Genomic DNA, 20,202 nt, shown 5'->3' on the forward strand with positions numbered 1-20,202 from the left:
ATAGCCTCGTGATTTGCATGAAGTTACGTTGTATTTCTAGCGGTATGAGTACGTCGAATATAGGTATAGGGTATGAATCGAAGTAGCGTTACCGCCCCCCCGCCGCCCGGTGTTATTGCTGCAAAAGTGGAAGGTAGAAAGCTCCGATATATTACTCTGTACCGGAAATACTCGGGTTATTTCTCCCCCTTTTCTAAAGGGGAAATGACGCGAAATCGTAATGTCCCCTCGACATCATTTTATAACTATGTACCATTCGTTAACTTATACTACCCGGCCGTATCGCGGTACACGAGTTCTACAATATTTCATAGCTCTACATGTGTAAACGGATGACGGTATGCATCCGTGAATTACGCGGGTTGAAAAACGAAAAAAAAAAAAAAGTGATCGAACTTTACGAACGTTGTACGGGTGGTTTCCGTAATTTTTTATAACAATTTTTCAACTGATCCAAATATATAAGTGCCGCGCACTTCGCATGTCCACGAGTTCGATCTTTCCGCCAATAATTGCAGTTCATGTATGTCGGTTGAAATTTGGCTGCCTATTTTTTCTTCGTCAAATTTTATCATATTCGGTAAATTCGATGCTGCAGTGATGTGGAATGAGATAAGATAAAATAAACAAAATGACAGCGAGTTTTGGGGAGAAACGAAGGACTTGCGAAAGAGAATTTTCAAAGTTGAATAATAAATTATGCGTAGTATCGTTTCTTCGCAAAAACGAATTTCAATTATATTTTCAGACGAAACATCGGCATTGAAGTGGTATTTGACGTAGCACGAATGAAAAAAAAAAAAAAGTTGGGCGGACGGGTTTATTTGTTTGTTAAAAAGTGCGTATTCTAAGTTCATTGATCGATCGTAGTACGAATTGGAATCGGTTTACCAGCCATCGGGGCATTCCAATAGCCACGGGAACCGCTGTCAGGTTGTAATCTATCACTCTCCCATTGCACCGCGAATTAAGCATATTGACAAACCTTCAATTCCGTGATTGCACAGCGACGGCAATGTAAACGATTCGGGAGGTGTGCTCGTCAAAAGATGGAGGGAACTAGACGGTGGTTGAAAATTTCAATTTGCAATATTCCTTTAGTGACGATTGATCGAGTTTGATTGTTTAATTGGCAAGGCAGAATTAGATTTTCTCCTCGAGGTTACGGGTTCGAGTAATTTCGGTTATTTGCCAATTATTTTGGGCTTTGGATATTTAATACCCCCGAGTTCGGAATGGGTATCCGTCGTCCGCCTTACACCCAGGGAATTGAATGCCTAAGTATTTCCAAGAGCGGTAGGCCCGACCACCGACCACCCACCGGCCCAAAGTGACGTTGACCCGAATTATTACCACGTCACGAACGCCTCGAAGCTCACGCGACTTCGGAAGTCTATCGGCCGACGCGAGGATGTAGGGGTATGAAGCAACGGCGCGAGGGTAGGTATAACACGCGCTTTTGACAAATCACAGAACAGACTGCTCGCTAAACGGGCCGTGATTGATCCGAATCCCGACCTTATTGACTCGGCCAATTGGAACCGGAATTTCACCTCCTCGTCTTTCGCACCGGCGACAAATGGCTTTTCGATCATCCAGAAACATGAATCGACTCGCGGCACCCACAGCCCCGTTTGTAGCCCTTCGATAAAGACCGCCCCTCGAGAGAGAGAGAGAGAGAGAGAGAGAGATGATGTATTTTTTTTTTTTTTTTTTTTCCATTTTCATTTCACCGTTCACGCGACGCTCGAGGGCATTCCCGAGTCTTGAAACGTCGCGACGCTTCTGCGAAGAGGTTGCTGTTTGTTACGTTAGACGAAGCGATTTGTTGCTTCCGACTCTCCCGTGGCGTCTGTGGCGGTTGTGGCATTACCCTTCCTCATCCTTCTCTCAGTTTCTCTCCTACCCTTTCGCCTTCTGATAACGCCGTGTCGCGAAGTCGACGTTGAGTGCGTTCTCCGCGGCGGCGTCCCGACGCCTCGTATAGTCAACCAAGAAACCCCCCGAGCGACCCCAGCTATTCCATTTCACATAGTTCCAGTACATACATTACACATACATACGAATGTACATCTCACCGGTACATAGAAAATACACACAACATGCGGATAAATATAGTATGATATACACACGTGTACATTATACATGTGGAGGGGTACCTACGCGCGGAGGTCTATAACGGGTTGACACTGAAGACGTCGAGGACTACGACGCCGTAAACATAAACACCAGGTTGCTCATGTTGCACGCACACCGCGCCGTCGTTGAGATTGTGTGCGGCGGCAGGGGGAGTTCACCGAATGAAAACGAGTGATTCACAGCCTCTTTGTCCCTCTCCGTGTTTCCAACTCGGTCGCAATGGCTTCCGTCAGTTACCCGCAACATTCCGCGGCGTCTTGTAAGACTTCGCTGGATTTCCAACGAAACATCCTTACCTCTCGTTCTGTCCCACCGCGTTGAAAATTCTCCGTCTCCTTCAACCCTCTGCTCCGTTTTACCTATTTCACCTCACCCCCCCCCCCCCCCCCCCTGACCCCACGGGCCCCCCTTCCCCTTCGAGGTTCCCATCCAGACCCAACCTGCGTGGTGAAGTCTCTCGGGGGAAATCCTGTAAACCTAAACCAGTTGCGTATACTAATCCTGATTGAATCACGAGCATTATATATGCATTATAGGTACGAACGCGTCCTGTACAATCACCCACTCGTACCTACTTATTGTTGTTAGAGCTGATGTCAAACGATCGCCATTTGGGATGAACGGTAGATGAATTTTTTTTCCTCTACAGTCACTCGACTAACGCGATATTATATGTATAGTTATTTCGCAAGGAAGAAAATTGATTATTCTTTGACAGACACTTGATAATTTGTTAGGTCAACCATTCAAAGTTTGGTAATTCGATTTCGGCGGTTTCCCTAAGCTTTTCCATATAAATTCTAATTTCGTCTTTACCCCCATCTCACGTATAGCATCAACCCTCGCGAATTCAACAATTTTGACGACGAGCTATACGCGAATTGTATACTTCTATGCCAAGAACCAACACTTTACCCGTCGCTTTTACGGACTGAGCTTTAACCCGCCTGTAACCTTGACAGTTCGTACCTACCGACCCCCCCCCCCCCCCCCGCTTCTGCCGCTGCCGCTGTTGTTTTATAACGAACAATTGTTACCGGCATCTTTTAACGGCTGTAAGTCGAGCCCTAAAGTGGCTTGAGGTTGAAAAAAAAAAAATAATATATATATATATATGTACACAGAACGAAGGGATATACCACCCTTCGAATGTATGAGGTCTCTTAGTGTGCTAATAAGGGTCGTCAAGAAACATTTTCCACCCGAGTTTTGCTTAATGCTAATTAGTTCCGGACTCGAAGTTAATTTCACTTCCTCTACAGCGGACTATATATCTTTTTTCACAGTCACAAACGTCAAGGGGTGTTGCCGACGTTCGCGCTCAGCTTTTCTACCGAAACCATTCGACTATTCCGGAAAACTTTTGAGGAGAAAACTTCTGACATTAGTCTGCGGTACGCCAATCTATTTATATACATATATATATATATATATATCTATATATGCATTCCGTATATACATATGTATATAAATTCAGTTACCGATCGATATCGCCAGTAACGATGATATTTCGATCAAAATTATCACGTAACAATTGCGAAGAATGACTCGAGATTAACGAAGAGCTAGACTCTCGACGTGACTCGATTCTCCGTGTATCGGACGTAGGGATGGGTGAAATTTGAGTCTGCAGTTTTGTTTCTCGATTTTCTTCATTCGATCTTTTATTCTTTGGATTTTCATATCCGTTGAGCTTTCAGAGAATATAAGCCCGTCGAATGTTTGTTTGTCGTCAGTCACGTAACGCTGATCCATTCTTATCATTCACGGCGTCGTTTGTGTGGAATCTTGCGAATAATTACCGGCTTCTTCGAAACCTGCGGCTATTCCCTACCTATTCTCCACACCCCACACCCCACGTACTTCCACTTCCACTTCCACTTTCACTTCCATTCCCGTTCCTATTTCCATCCCCCGTCCGCGTCACTACCCAGCAAAGCTTTTTCTCTCGTCCTCAGACCACCCGGCACTGGCTTACCCAACTGCCGCTATACACTGCAGCGGGACTCCCACCTCTCTTTGAGCTTATACCTCTTGACGCCGATAGCATATAACTAAAGTTATAGTAATTGTACGGTAAGCCGGAACGAGTCGAAGTGATACCGGTATTTTAAACTTCGAAACAGTTATAGTTTAGCTATGGGAAACTATCGCCTTCGGTTAACTGCGCGTACCGACGCGATCCTCGGGTGTGAATATCTCGTAGTCACGACGTCACTCCACCCTCGTACCTCCGACTATGCGAATATGGCGTGGCGAAATCGCTCGGCGAAAATATAATTTCGTCTACACCGTATGTACGCATTAATTCGTTCATTTATTGTTTTCGTTTTCGAAGTTTACTCGCAAACTAATCAACCAAATTCTCGCCGAATATTGCCGGTTAATTTCAGGCACTACGAGCGATTCGACTCGAAATACGTTTCCGGCGATAATTTCAGGTGTTTCCAATACGCAGCGAAAGTCGAAACTCCGCAGCTCCGAAACGCGTTGGGAAACGGCATTCAAAAACTAAAGCAATTCAAGTCGCGAATTGAGCTAGACGATTTCAAGTAATTACCGAAACAAAAAATAATCATACTCCGCCCGAGTTTGTTTCAGGTCTGAGATTCAATGTTTCCAAACTGATGGTCCATGCACTTGTAATTCCTATGTTTTTCGCAACGATTCTTTTTTCGCGTTACCATTTTAGGTGGATTTTGAACACACTCGAAGCTGACTACGAGGCGGAATTTCGGGTCAATCGGTGAAGCTGTCCGGAAATAATTAGACCTGTTCGAGGTGTTGACGTTGATTTTGTTGAGTTGTACGCAAACCCGGAAATTGGATATTTTCGAAAGACTTGTCGTGTCTGCTCCGATGGGGTTGGATTTCATCGGCAAAGGTTCGTTACAACATTGTTCGATTTTTCCCTGCTTTCGGAACATAGTTCAGAGAAGATGCTTGAAAGCTTTCTTTCTGGCTGCTGCATACCCCGCATAGACTAGCCACAAGAAATTTTCGAAAAAATTCACATGACGATCGAATCGTCGAAAGAAAAAGTATGATCGATGGATGGGAATACGAGGATTCGCTATGGACTGAATTCGTTCGTCTCATTTATTTGTTCGTTTATTCGCTCATACGTGTAACGTATGCAAAAATATTTATATACGATGAATCATTCATGCGATAAAACTATATCGGATATTATGATGCGTCCGTTACGAAATGGGAATATTTGAGTACTACCGAAGACATAAAAATAAAAAAAAAAATAATAAATAAACATTTCAAAGATTTTTTGATGATCGATACGGTTCGTATACGCATACCTTACGACGCGGCCGTATATCCGTTTAAGTTTTTACTGATTTAACTGCTTATAGTATATATTATAGCGGAGGGTATTCAGTTCGGAGAGAGCTGAAGTTGCGACCAAATTACACTTCAAAAGCCTAGTAAACCGAATGTGATAAAACTGGGCTATTAAAATATTCCCCCGAGGGTATATAAGGAATATAGCCAACTGCCGGTCCTTCAAAGAAGAAATCAAATGAAAAAAGCTAACTCAACCTGAACTCTGTCCAACCCCTCCACGAGTCTCGGTATCGTAGTTGGAGTATTACGGATTACAGGGGCGATGATCCTGAAATTGGAACGATGTCGATACGGCAAAGCACGAGGATCGTTATATACCGCCGACGAGGAAATTAGCTGATACGCAAAATCTAACTATACGGTACCTATACAATATAGACGGAGACACACATTTCTATACACACAACGATGCTACTGTGCAATACAAGATATAGATTATACGTACGTATACGCCGCAGGTGTATGAAACTCATCATCGTGTCACACTGTGATGCAGATTATCGCAAAGCCATATACGTATTATAATTAATCATATAATAGCTGCGCAAGATAACCATTACCCACACTTCCGAAATATATAACTTTAAATATTAACAACCGTGTAGGAGACCGAAACTATACATCGCGCGTACGTATATACATACACAATTCATACGTACACATCTATATCGGTATAAAAGTGAGTGCCCTCGATTTTGCTCAACCTACATCAGCTACGTAGCGAGCGAGGGTTGTATATACGCGGGTAACTCGAAAAACCGTGAAGACGGCTAAAAACATCTCAGTTAATTAACTGTGTGCCGCAAAACAAAAAGAAATGAAAAAGAAAACCCGGCGATGAAAGAAAAACAAGAAAAAACATTTCAGAAACGAAGCACGAAACTTGAGAGATGTCATTGGTGGGTCGTTACCGCTATGGTAATCCTTTTCCAAATTAACAACTCCTGCAGCAGCTAAACGCTGTATATAAAGGAAAATTTGACTGTTTCGCACGTAAACCTATGTACACGTGCCACCGTGTGCGCGGTACATACCTATGCATGTATAGGTAACGTGTAACGTATATAGCCCGGGGTAGGTGGTAGGTAGTACCTTGTATAATATGACACCGTTGGCACATACGGAGAAGATGACTCCGCTGGGAATTGCATCACGACTGTAACCGGTCCGTGTGTGCCCGTACACGTACAGGTATTTATGTACACATATAGATATTATATTTCGCGCAATTCATAGTTCTCCGGAGTTGTGTTGTGTCCACTGGCGGCAAACTTTTGATATTCGACTACGTCAAACCACGCCCAAAACTGCTAAGGTGAAACAGGCGGTCGACCCAAGTTTCAAATATCATTCCGCTAAATTCTATTCACCGTGTTATTTCAGTTAGTAGTACACAGAACGTTACACGTGTATATTGGCTTTACAGTTGTTTACCGGTAAAAATTTGGACCTCGTGTCGCGTGGGATTTTAACGCCCGTAACTCCCCTACGTACAATTTTTGTAATACGCTCTCTCGCCCGATATACCTACGAGTCGCACTACTCCTCGTTCTTACCGTAAGACAAAAAATATCTTTTTCAAGATTTTTCATCTCAACTAAAATCCAGAGAATTCTCTTGTCTCCGAGGCGGCGCACAAAGACTTCGAGAGAAGTAGAAGAAGTACTGGTAAAAGTAGTAAAAGTATAACAAAATGAAAAAGCGAAAACAAAAAAAACAACAGAAAAAAAATCAACAAAAAAAAAAAACAACGTAGAAGAAGTGGACGCTCTGTGCCACCGACAGAAACATCGGCGGTACAGACTTCTGCACAACTAACTTCTGAACAGAAGTCAGGACGCCGAAGTGCAAGGATATGCTTCGTATATGAAACGTAACGGAGGAAAAAAGCTCGTAGAAGTGTACGGTGTTACTTATTTTTGATTTTCACATTATGCATCGATAAATCGCGGCGGAAGTCCTCTGAAGATATTTCAAAAAAAAAAAAGAACGAGAGAAAAAAAACTTTTTCATTCAGTTTTCTCAAGAGGACGTTTTTTTTTTCTCGATCTTTCATGCTCTGTCTCGTGCGGGGCGTGCAACCGGTGACACGAGTGACAGGGTGCAAAAGTGTTCGCGAAAGCTAGGGCTTTCCGTATAACCTACCAACGAAGATCAACCTTTCCACCATATCCTATGCCTGCTACTTTCCTCGAGATGTCCACCACGCTCACTCAGTGGAGGAGGCCGGTCGTACCTTTTCCTGGACACGTCCGCGGACGAAGATCAGACGGGATTGCGAAGCTTTAGTAGCTCACGTCACCCTCTCTCCGGGTATTTCGTACCGCTGCTGCAGATACAAGGACAAAGAGTTGGAAGACTATAGGATCCGATGAATTGGGATGGCTGAAGTACGGGAGAGAGAACGGGGGGCATGGGTAGCGAACTCGCGTGGACGAAGACTATCCGGTCCGCTGGAGGTTGAAGGTATAACTAGCTCTGCGAGTCCACGTGATTCATCGAGCGGTCAATATACCTTCCCAAACATCCACCCTGACCCAGGCTTCTTTTTTTTCATCCCTCTTTCATTCCTCTTCATTTCGCCCTGCCTTTCTTTGTCATCGCGAGCTCTCGTTGCCTCATCTTGTTTCGTCTAAGAATCTAATTTGCCTGCGAGCTCTGGAGGGAACCGAAATCGAAAACAATGGTTTTTTGACTCCTTGAACTGAGAAGGGATTGAAAATCCAGATAAAAGATCTGCAGGGTTGAGGGAAAGAAAAAAAATTTCAGAAAAATCACGCAGTGATATTCATGCGCGGGATACCGCACCGCCAATTTATGGCAACAAATATTTTACGAAGAAAGAACTGTTTCCAGTATTCTAGATATTAAGGTGTACGAAACGAAACCAACAATGGGCCTAATGCGGATGAATGATGATACGTAACAAACCTTATTCAACAAAAAGTTTTGGTAGTAAATTGAATCCGGTGCTCTAACTCTCAGTTCTTATGGAGTAAGGTGGAGGTAGAAGAGGTAGGTTGGAAAGGTAGAAAGGTAAGGGAGGAAAAGGAAAAGGAAGAGGAAAAGTAGGTACCCGCTGGTGGTAGCGGGTAGGTGTAGAATAAGATCATGGGCCTGGCCGTTGTTGCGTGCGCGTTGGATGAAAGTTGGGCGCATGCGTTACATCCAAAGAGGTTCAGCACCGCGCGGCGACGTTCAGTCTCGCCTGTCGCAATCCAGTGCAGATATACGTGCAATTACCCTGTCAGCGGTACTTAAAATCTCTTCGTCTATACGCCGTCACCGGTGTATCGCAAAAGGGTGCGAATCGATAACACGGATCGAACGAGTTACCGATTAGCGATCATCTACATTCATTTGTTCGACTTATTTTCCCCTGTTCTTTTTTCAATTTAAACTTTCTATCATCCGCGGGAATCTCGTACACCGCGAAATCATCGCAACTGGGGTAACTTTATACATCTTCAGAGGCTTAAGAAGATAAAAACAAACGAAAACCGAGAAGGAAAAGAAAGAAAGAAAGAGAAAAAGTTGACGAAAGACGGTAAGCCAATAAGGGATGAACGGACTTTAACAAATGAAGTTAAACCAGGAAAAAATTGGAGGAAAAATATAAAACAAAAACTGAAGGGGGGGTGTGCATCTGCGGCGTTGTGTGTTGTGCGAGTGTGTGATTAATCAGCAGATTGAATCGCCGTTACATGTGTCACAAAAATTTTCATATACGTGTCAAGGTGATAAGGGGATGCTTTGACATTCGTTGATGAATTACAAGAATCATTAGAAAGTGATCTATTCCGCACGTGTTGTCGCTCGTCGCGCAGTAAATCCAAAGATAATACGAGCAAATCTGGTATCAGCTGTTGAGTTTCGTGGTTCGAAATATTCGTGACGAACTGTCATTACGATCTGGAAGAAATACTGCGTTCGTTTAATCCCGAGAGACCATGTATCACCACCTGTGGCTAGGTCTCGCTCTAATTTTTGCTAGCATTCAAGGTAAGCATGCACAACAAAAAAAAACTGAACTCGCACCGTTACATTCACTGTTTATGATTGAGGCAAATTTGGCGCGAAATGTTGCGAAATTTTTCTACAGAGGACGAGCTGCGTTACAATTTCTCATTTCCTGTACATACTTCAACGAGTGCGCGACGCGACGATTATTGTTCATTCCGACGAGAATAAATTTTATAAAACGAATGAGCGCCGGATGAGTTCAGTAACAGCAGTAGGTAGGCAGCAAAGTGACTTACGGCTGCCGCGAACCCCCCACCCTACGCAGCTGGTACTCCAGATGCACCAAGAAGTTGAGGAATAAAGTTGGATGAGTGGCAGAAATCTTTAAACGAATAAAAACAACAAAATTTTACCGTTTTTTTTTTTTTTTTTTTACATTTTCATTTTGGTTTTCACTTCTTTTTGTTTTCGACTTTTTCTTTTGTTGCCACTTCTGAAAAATAACAACCGGAAAAGTTTTTACTGCCACACAAGTTTCGCCGTCGGCGACCTGTTCCTGGAGCAGGTATACCCATCTACGAGGCGCACACGGTGAATGTTGAATGAAAAATCTTCAGAAGGATCACCGAAGCCGGGGTGTATTCAGTGGGTGGGGGGAGGGGGGTGGTTGGCTGGTCGACTGTGAAAGAAGCCAGAGAAGTTCGTTTTATTGAAAATGTTACCGAGCAAATCGAACCTGCAGTCCGTAGAAGAAGGACTTTAGGTTTTCGCTCGATTTAAAAATCACAAATACCGTTGTGGTCACGTCCGTTTGGCTTTGGATAAACGGACCCCAGAGATACGTGTGTACGTACGTACGTATACATATGTATTTTGCCCTTTGACACATCGCAATCTTGAAAAGAACTCGCAAAAGGTCCCGTGCAGAGAGACATCCGAGATAAGTTGCGCGATGTGTCGTCATTTTATATCGAATACCGTTGGTACTTTTTTGAGCATCCCAACGTCTGTATTCTACAGATATTATGGGAAATTCGTTTTCACGCTACTCCTCACATTCCTCCCATACGCCCTGCAAGACCATATCATCTCAATGGAAGAAAGAGTACTGCGATCATCCGTTGTACGATAAACATTAAGAATCCCTACAGAAAAACATTTGGGCGATGTACCTGTATATAATTTTCTTTTACATTCTCATTCGTTTTAGTTTTTAGTTTTTTCTTTTCTCATTGTGAGAACGAAAAACCTTGGCAAAGGTCCGCCGCGCTAACGAAGCATTCATTTTGGTAATTATTTTTACCGACTGAAAAAAAAAAAAGAAAAAAATGAAGGAAAAAGGAAACAAGAGCACTGCAAAAAACGAGAACACACAGGTGTATGAATTTATGTGCCTGACAGGTTTCGGCAAAATTTTATCTTCTCTGGACTGCGGAGCGTAGGATCTGGTTTATGGGAATGCGAAACGATAGAAGGGGAAAAATCCTCCTCGATCCGAAGATTAATCGAAAAGCATCAAGTCGAATGCTCCGCAAGAGGAAAACGTATAACACCTGACGCTCAACGCCTAATGCGTATAACGGGTATAACGCACCTCGCAAATTCAAAAGCCACCCTATTATTTGGCAAATCCGACAATAAAGTAGGCTTGAACGCTTAGCTTAAACATTTTTCTACACTTCTCCGGGTAATTGATTTCCTCGCCCCTGCAACAGCAGCGGCAGAAGAAGCGGCAGCAGCGGCAGAAGCGGTAGCAGTAGCACACCCTCTTAGCACGCGATTTCAATGAAGTTTTCCTATCGATCCGTTATGCTCCATGTGCTTTGATATTTTTGCTCTAAGTGGTTCCAATCCATTCAGCCCTTCGAGCGGTGAAAATATCGAGAGAAAAAAAAAGGGAAATTTTCTACGAGGGTAAAAAAATAAACAACAAATAACCGATTGAATGAAGCAAAATAAACAAACGGAACTTGGAGAAAAATAAATCGATAGATGCGGAAAACTAGCCTAAACGGGCGGAAGAACGATTCGGATATACATATACACAGCGTTACATAAATTTTAGTTCGAGTTGAAAAAGAGCTGCTGGCAAATGCAATTTTCAACGTCGGAATTCTAAAACGAATTCAAATACGTCTGTATAACGTACGAATACGTATACCCGGCTGTACCTAGTCCGCCACTGCAGGTAACGGCACAGAGTAACCGATGCTATATATTTTTCACCCTCAATATATGCACATGTGGCCCAATGTACAAAATCGCGCGGCCGGCGGAATACGCAGCATATTGGCAATAGCGAACAATATAGAACGACGTTGCATGCATAGGTATGCAGATACAACAATGCGCGTATAGTGACGTGGTGATTCATAGGATGACCGTGTGGCGAACTGTAGTACGAGTTGGTTTGCACGATGCGTGGACAAAATTTCACTCATATATCTGCTGCGTGCCGTATACGTTTTACATATATGTACAAGTAAATACACATGCGAGATGTGTGCCGATGCAGCATCGGACTACACGTGTATCATACCGTACCGCCTAACCGTACAATAGGGTAAAATTTTCGCTGTTTATCCGAGCCAATTGAAAGCCTATCAACGTCATTATTCTCCGTCGAACCGGGGCGCGAGTCTTTGGAATTTGTATATTATACCGCGGGCAATTTTCGCAGCTTGTTCGCTCGTATAATACGATGATTTGTCCCGATCAGTTTTTGAGGGCGGAATGAAAATTTTTTCGAAACGACAATTGCTTCGGAAAAAAATGAGAAATCAAGGATTCGAGGGATCGAGAAATCGTTTGGATCGTATCGGTTGAACATACATACGTGTGCGCGTGACACATGCACGTTAGGGGGGGGGGGGAGGGGGGTAAAATGTAAAGTAATTATTCGGCGGCGGGATAAATTCCGCGTGGGAACCTGAGCTGGTGGTGCATGGTGCCCGGTGGACTCGTTCGGCAGCCAAGTCGCGTTTAACCAATTTCAACGAGATCCACTTTTTGTTCGTCCTTAATAGGTTTCTAATTATTTGGCACGTTGCGCGATACTGCACAGCTCTCTCTCTCTCTCTCTGTCTCCCTCTCCTCCTCCCTCTTTCGATCTATTTCTCATTTATTTATCTCACTTCTCTCTCGTCGACAAGTATACCTACAATATAATTATCGCCTTCCTAGTGCGGCTAATTATTATGGGAATGTCCTTCTAGAATCAATAATTATTGCAAACGGATACACCGGAAAACGTGTATTCAGGTAACATTGGATCTGCTTCTTCGCGTTGGAATTGGGTACATAATAATACCGATTCGCGTTTGACGAGTTTCCGTTTAAATCAGATCATCAGCGCCAGGGTGTAGAATTAAGCCTGAAGTAATTCGTATTAAACGGGTTTTCTCCCCGCTATAGTTTTATTTCATTCTATTTCATTTTACAACCATTGTAAACCCTTATTATGCGTCTCGAAATTCGCGCAATTTATACAAATACAACCAGGGAATAACCACCGACAAGATGCTGCTCGAATACTCGCGTTCAGATCCGTGTAGGGTGCGTTACCGTTTTACGCACGGGATTCCAGTTTTCCCGGTGAGTTTCGTCTATGTGAACTTGACACCCCGACTTGGAAATCAAATTTTTTTGACGATTGAAATCGATCGTACTCCATTTGTACTCGTTGGTACCATTTTGTTTTTCGTTCGAACCTCGAAGAACAACACGTTACAGCGTTTTCATAAAATGGCCGCCACCCGAAATTCGAAAACACAGTGGTCCAAGGTTGTACGTACGATTCCGAATCGATTCCCGTTCACATAGGTGTAGGTTTCAATCTGGTTAGGCAATATTCCGTTGGTTCATTATTAGGGCTTTGGGTTGTACGTGAATTCTCGTACACGCACACGATGAAATAAAATTCGGAGAAAGGTTCCGTGTAACTCCCAGTGGGGAAGACCAGAGAAATGGCAAAGGATGGCGCTAGGCAAATGACGACAAACGCGACGTGTTTCCCGTGGATATTTTCCCGGATACCTCCTTCCTGTTCTTATCCTTCGTTGTTTCCTCGCAAGGATCATCACGTCCAGAGAAACTCTTCAGACGGCAAATAAAGAGAAAGAGAACAGAGGAGGAAAAAAATTGAAAAAAAAGTAACAACCCAAAGTGAAGATAAAACAAGACTCCCGCTGACTCGGTAATTTTACGTTGTACGCAACGTTACGAAACTGTTCTAGGTACGTAGGGTACCTACCTACGTTTGAGTACGTATTTACCTATGTAGAACTCACTGCGGTATCCCGTTTTCACGGAATACGCGTTGCGGGTCCAGAAGATGGCCTACCCTAGCGCGTGGCTTGCTATGTGATATTCTGGTCTCACGCAATCTCGAACCTGTAAATCGGTCCCGGTTAGCCGTGGTTATCCCCGTATTTATACCCCTCTTCCGCGGTTACGGTAGAGCAGAAAACGGAGGCGTATTCGCTAGTATTCGATAATATAATCGTAGCTCACTTTGACGTTTGCGGTGCAATATCTCGCCGCGTGTCGGCATATACGCCAGTTACGTGTGAAGTTTTGAGTCAAAGACACGTACCGAGATCAGAATTTTGACTGTATACCTACCGGAGCTGAGTATACCCAATTTTACCAAACGAAATAGTCAGCGACGAGATTTCATGAGATAATATCATCAAGGGCGTCACTTTTAGAGGAGCCGGCTGGGTCGCTACGAGATGAGCGGGGAGTGGCAAACGGCGGCGGATGCAGAGTTGGGGGATGATTCCGAGAGAAAAAAAAGCGAGGGACGTCCAACACCGGAAATACGGGAGTAGGTATCCCATAAATAATTTCATGCCCTTTCCTCGGAAGTTTGGAACTGCCAATTCCAGACTACAGGTATAGGAAGTTATACTTATGATACTTGTTCCTTGAACAGAGGAACATCCCTTTCCATACGTCATCCACGTTTTCGCCAAAGGTTGTACCGCGTACCTAGATGTCTGGGATAAAATCGACGATATAATATTTCATCACCTCCCGAATATCGCAGACGGTGAATTGAACAATCGGGATGTTTGGGTGATTCTTGTTGGAATCGCAGACGTCGATGAACATTACTTAAAATTATTCTCCGTCGCTTTTCTCTCCTTCGCAAAAGGTTCTTATGCTGTATAAATATCTATTCGATATGGGCGATTTCTGGAGAGTGAAATGGCAGAAAATCTGCTTGAAATACTCTTTCAGCCGTCTAGCAATGACAGACGAAGTCTATTTTCATATTTTTTTTCTAAACTCTGTATTACCTATGTATAGGTATAGAGCATAGACCAACCCGTCTTTTCAATTATGGATCATTTTTTTTCCATGCCATTACGTATAAAAACAAATTGACTTTTTTCATATAGTCCGTTCAAGCATCTTCGATAATTCAATCAGTTGATGCAACCAGTATAGGTACACCACAATCGCTCGCAGTCCATAACACGCACTTAGTGAACCATTATAACGGTGTATTTTTGGAAGAGTGTGAAAAAAGTAGTGATCCAATTGGTGGACCACTCGTTGATACTATATTCGAAATACATATTCGTACGTCATTTCTAATCGAAGTAGGTAGTTTGCATAGCAGACGATGAGTTTATTCATTTACATGCGAAAGATAATTTTTTTAACTTCACCGAATCGCAGAAGCAGTGGTTTTTGCAATCATCGACAACTTTGCTCTCGGTTATACGAAAAATGAAAATCCAGTCGTATAAACGTACAATCGGTATGAGCAGCGAAAAGCGGATTGAAAAACTAATACCCGATAAATTATGACGAGTGAAGTGAAAAATCTTTTTTAAAATGGAACGACGAAAAGGAAAAAGAACCGAGAAGTGTGTAACCGGTTCTTGTATCGCGACGGTATGAGTATGTAACGACTAGAAAATAGGCGAGCATGCTGGATTTTATGCAATTGTATATCTATGGACAAGTATATCGTGTGTATATACCGAACACTTGGCTTCGCTAACGCTAAAAGTCACGTACAGTCGCCCTGTCATCTGTTAACAGTGATAAGTCCGGCTGTTAGCCGGGGATCAATGGTCAAATCGACTGCTTCGCCGCGCGGCACTCCACCGGCGCGCGTAGCAATTTGTCCTCCTATTCCTCCTTGCGTGGGGCGGTACGCTATTCGCCTCGGTGGCGGGTTATAGCTACACCCCGAATCCTGCACGGACGATATAAAAAGAGCTTCCGAATTCCTGTGCCGGATTTTAGCACGAAAGAGCAGACACAGGATGCCAGAGGCATTCGTTTTCTCTCTGTTCCCATTCCCGGAGACCGTAGACAGATGCGTTGAAAAAGTGTATCTATTAATTCAGACACATACATATATATATTTATATATCTACATCTCTATGTACACACTGTATCTGCAGGCAGAAAATCGAGCACCGCGGGATGAATTCGCGTTCCAATTTTTATACCTCGCCGAATCCCAACAACCATTTTTATCACGATTTGTACTTTTTCCCCCCCTCTTCTTGCTTTTTTTTCAATTTTTACACGGAGCGAGGACATGGTTATAATCTAAACGAAAATTCCTTGGGGAAAGCGGTGTTTAGATTGTACCTAAGTTCAGACGTCCCATGCATGAGCTGGAACCACCGCTTCACGAAAGTGCGTTGACATTGATGAAAGGATTTAGTGTTGATCAGTTGCTAATTTGTTACTAAAACACAAATTTTGTTGCTCCAGCCGTTTGGATGAAATCGAGGGGGTGGGTTGAAATTGGCACCACCACTCGATAGGATTAAGTGCTAGATTACTGAAAGAAAACTACGTTCTTAATTTGTGGCATCAAGAATAAGCATCACTGAATTTGTGACATCGAACATACGACTCCCTGAATTGGTTGCATCAAGCATGCACATTTCTGAATTTGTAGCATCAAGAATAAGCATCACTGAATTTGTGGTATCGAGAATACGACCTCTTGATTTTGTGGCATCATGTATTCGGGAAGAGAACGTTGTCCTGAATTTGTGCGGCATCGTGTATTCGGGAAGAAAACACCGTCCTGAATTTTTGGCATCGAAAGTTTCTCCAGCTACTCGAATGCTACAGAATCAGAATTGCGTATTCCCACTGCCACAACTTTAGGAATGCGTATTTCGTTGCCACAAATTTAAGAATGCTTATTCATCCTAATAACACAAACTCAGAACTTCTCAAATTTTTTACTTTCATCGTTCGAATAACAGAATTAAGATTCAAGGGACAAACACCAACTAATCAGCACTGAATCCTCCCATCAATGTGAATGCACTCTTTTAAGGTAGCGGTTTTAGCTCAGGGGACGTTGAATTCAGTCCGTGTGTACAAATCTTTTGGTAGTAAATGAGAAAGTTCAATTCCTATCGTATGAGATAGTTTCGGAGTATTTTATAGTTTTTTCGAAGCTATTATTGCATGAGAAACCACTTGCTAGGCTCGTGCCTGAGTATATTTGAAAGTTCTTGATATGAGGATAATATTTGTGCGTGGATGTTTTGAAGGCTCTTGCCAAGTTTTATTGAAATCGGTCTGCATCAACTAGACAGTCATCTCACGCGAAATGTCCCCGAAACTGTTCTTTTGCACCGTTTTCCTAAATCCAACAATTTTTCTCTCTTCTTTTCCTTGGTCTTTTTTTTCTTTTTTTCTGGCGAACCCTTACGCCTCTCGCACATCGCGTAATACTCGCGACGTTTGAGCTCATCGCCGCGAGCCACGAGTTTTTTTTTCATTATTTGCTTTTATTTTTTATTTCCTTCATTTCTTTGTTCGCTACTGAAACCGAAGCTTGCGAACGGAGCAACCGGTCGGTTTGTATATCAAAGCGTTGTACCCACGGCCATGGAGGGATTCTTCCCCCGAGTATAATAAACAAAACACTTCTATTCTATTCTTTTTCATACTAATTCTATTCTAGAATGTGGTATGAAGAAATTGAGTTAGCATGCACATACGGTGCAGCCTGCAAACTTAATAAACAAACCGAACATCGTCACTCCTATGATTTTCACCTCCTATTAAAACAATCAACACGTAGTCAAATTATTCTTTTTATATTTATTTTCATTCTGTCGTATTCTTCATTCTTTTCTTCTCAAATCTGGTACTGTTTAATAACTGTACTGTACAAACGGCTGTGACTGATGAAATTCTCTTTCATTTTTTGTACATTTAAAGAAGAGAAATACGGCGTTTGACAAACGACGTTCGCTGCTATTTTTGACGAAAAAAAACTATGACCCACCTATTCACCTCCTCGTTTTCAAACCCAAGAGTCGATCCAAATTATAACGAAATCGTTTTATCGTATAAGTTTTATTTTTGGATAACATTTAATTACCTTAGACATATATTCGAGTTACAAATTCCCCGCAGAGATATTATACATACGTATATGCGGACAACCCTTTAACAAGCGTAACTTACTAAGTACACAGAACGTGAGAGAGTGCCATTAGCCAATCGTTAATATAGTTGGGGGCTTGACCTCAGCAGATATATGAGTAGGTTGGTATGTACTTACGTACGGTAGACGTATGATAGTAATTCATTATACGGTATAGGTATACAGACTTCGGTATTTTGATGCAACTAATATGCAAGATGTTAGTTATTGATAAATAAAATACATATTCATACAGTGATACCGTCTGTACTAACCATATGCATATAACTATGATCGTTGACATGATCGGTGCAAAAGAACATTCACCCGTGAAATTACAAGATTTTGTTAATAGGATAAAACATCCCTATTTTCGCCAAAGAAGAATTGAAATCAACCGGATCGTTGCCAATTGGTGTATGATGTATATGTGACATGTACTCCAGAATTTAGAAAGTTTGAATCGACATTTGTGAGAATGCGCTCTAATCTGCTTTCGATATTTTTCTTCTCGGTCAAAAATTATGAAAAAAAAAAAAATTTTATTCGAGAGTCTAGAGGTACAATTATTAATAATTGGAAACTTTTCGCGAACAGCTCGTTCCAGTGTATTTCGATATCAACATCATTACACGCGATGAATTTTTCCCGCCTTGTAGAATTAGTTGTAGAAAAACAAAGGCCACCAGAAAAGAGCGAGATGAAAAAACTGATTCTACCGTCAGAGATGTAGTTTTTGTTATTTGAGCGGTAAAATTATTCACCACTTTTCGTTGCGAGAAATACTTTTTTACGCATGGCAAAATTCGCCGCAAACCTTTGTTCGTCATTCTCTCGACTTTCGGGCACACCCATAGATTGGTGTAATCACAAAATAAAGAGAGTACGATATACGCCGATCGGTGCGTACGGAGAACAAAAAAAATCCTAAAAAATTCGAGGACCTCTTACAGACGGGTGTAAGGATCCGGATTTACTGCAGAAATACCAACAATTGGATTGATACAAAATGGAAAGCTCACCGGTTTACCTCGGTAAGTCAATTCGTGAGAAGGTGCAATACATGTATAGTTTCCCTTTCTTATTCTTCTTACCTTTTTCATTTCTTCCCATTTTATTTTTCTTCCTTTTTCTTTCGCCCTTCTTTTCCTTTTTTCATACGTATCTATAGGTATACATACCGGTATATAAGATCGCGTCTACTGCTCCGAATCCCATATTATACGAACACAGGGAACCTAATTTCTGAACTGTAAATATATACGTGTACATGCGGATATAAGCTAGGCTCTGCAGGGAAAGCGAGGCAGAAGGAAATCCGTAAAAACAAAAGCGGGTCCCGAGCTATGAAGATACGGGTTCGCGGTCGGCGGGAACAACTATTCTTTTAACCAAACGTCATCTCCCTTCCCCCGAAGCTTTTCCGCTCGTTCTTTGTATTTTCTTTTTTTTTTTTTTTTCTCTATTTATTTGCTTCACTTATTTTAGCCTCAAGATAATTGTAAGGTCGGGAAGAGGAGTAGGTATGAAGTCTGAATGAAAACCAGAAAAAAAAAAAAAAGAAATAACAAATGTATCAACATCTCTGCTAATTGAAACTGACGGGGTGTTGCCATGCCGTCTATGAGGACGTACCATCCGTGATCTCGAGTGAAAGACTTAACCCAAATCACAAGAACATCGTATCAAGTATTAATTGTAATTTTTCTGCGATTCTTTTTTCTGTTTTTTGGTTTTTTTTTTCGGCGAGTGAGTGCCGATAATAAATAAGTTGTAAATGGTTGCACGATGTATAGTAGAGCAACGAGAAAAAACGTACTCCGGAATTGGAGTAGTTGTAAAAAGCCGATCGGGGGGGACGCGGGCGATGGCGCGGCAAGGGATGGGAATAAATGGCGGGGCGGGGGGGAATAAAAATTTCAATAACATTTTTCCATTCGATTCACTTCAACCGACACTTTACACGTAATCTACAATCATTCTTCAATAGCTGCTCGGAACGATATGCAGATTTGAAAAGGAACGTATATATACACGTAACACAGACTATAAGGGATTACTTCATCGCTCATTCATGCCACGTGATTACATGTAGATCGTATACATACATAATTTATGTACATACATACACAGTACATCGCATATAGGTAGATGTGGTGTTTTATACCGTGCAGATTCCTTTTTGGTCCATAACGAGTACGACGAATCGGTAAGATGCCAGCCTCGTTTTTTGGTATTTCAATCAATTTTCTGGTATGAAAACGTATTCCGCAAAATTGAATAAGACAAGTACCGCGAACGGGGTTTCCATG

At 42.3% G+C, this 20,202-nt stretch overlaps 1 protein-coding gene across 5 annotated transcripts in view; it reads left to right on the forward strand.

The window, feature by feature from the left end:
• Window positions 1-20,202, forward strand: part of LOC105684870 — a 120,220-nt gene that overhangs the window by 49,430 nt on the left and 50,588 nt on the right. Inside the window, exon 1 of one of the 5 annotated variants that reach the window (XM_048650950.1) lies at window positions 3,673-5,023. The exons of 2 other annotated variants lie outside the window; for them this stretch is intronic. In XM_048650950.1, the coding sequence (XP_048506907.1) occupies window positions 4,999-5,023 (25 nt within the window). In that variant the 5' untranslated portion in view covers window positions 3,673-4,998. Of the gene's footprint in view, window positions 1-3,672; window positions 5,024-8,684; window positions 9,502-14,165; window positions 14,291-20,202 lie in introns of those variants that run through there. 2 more of the 5 variants (XM_012398561.3, XM_048650949.1) reach the window with 2 other exon arrangements.

Source organism: Athalia rosae, chromosome 2 (genome assembly GCF_917208135.1).
Source record: "Athalia rosae chromosome 2, iyAthRosa1.1, whole genome shotgun sequence".
Lineage (NCBI taxonomy): Eukaryota > Metazoa > Arthropoda > Insecta > Hymenoptera > Athaliidae > Athalia > Athalia rosae.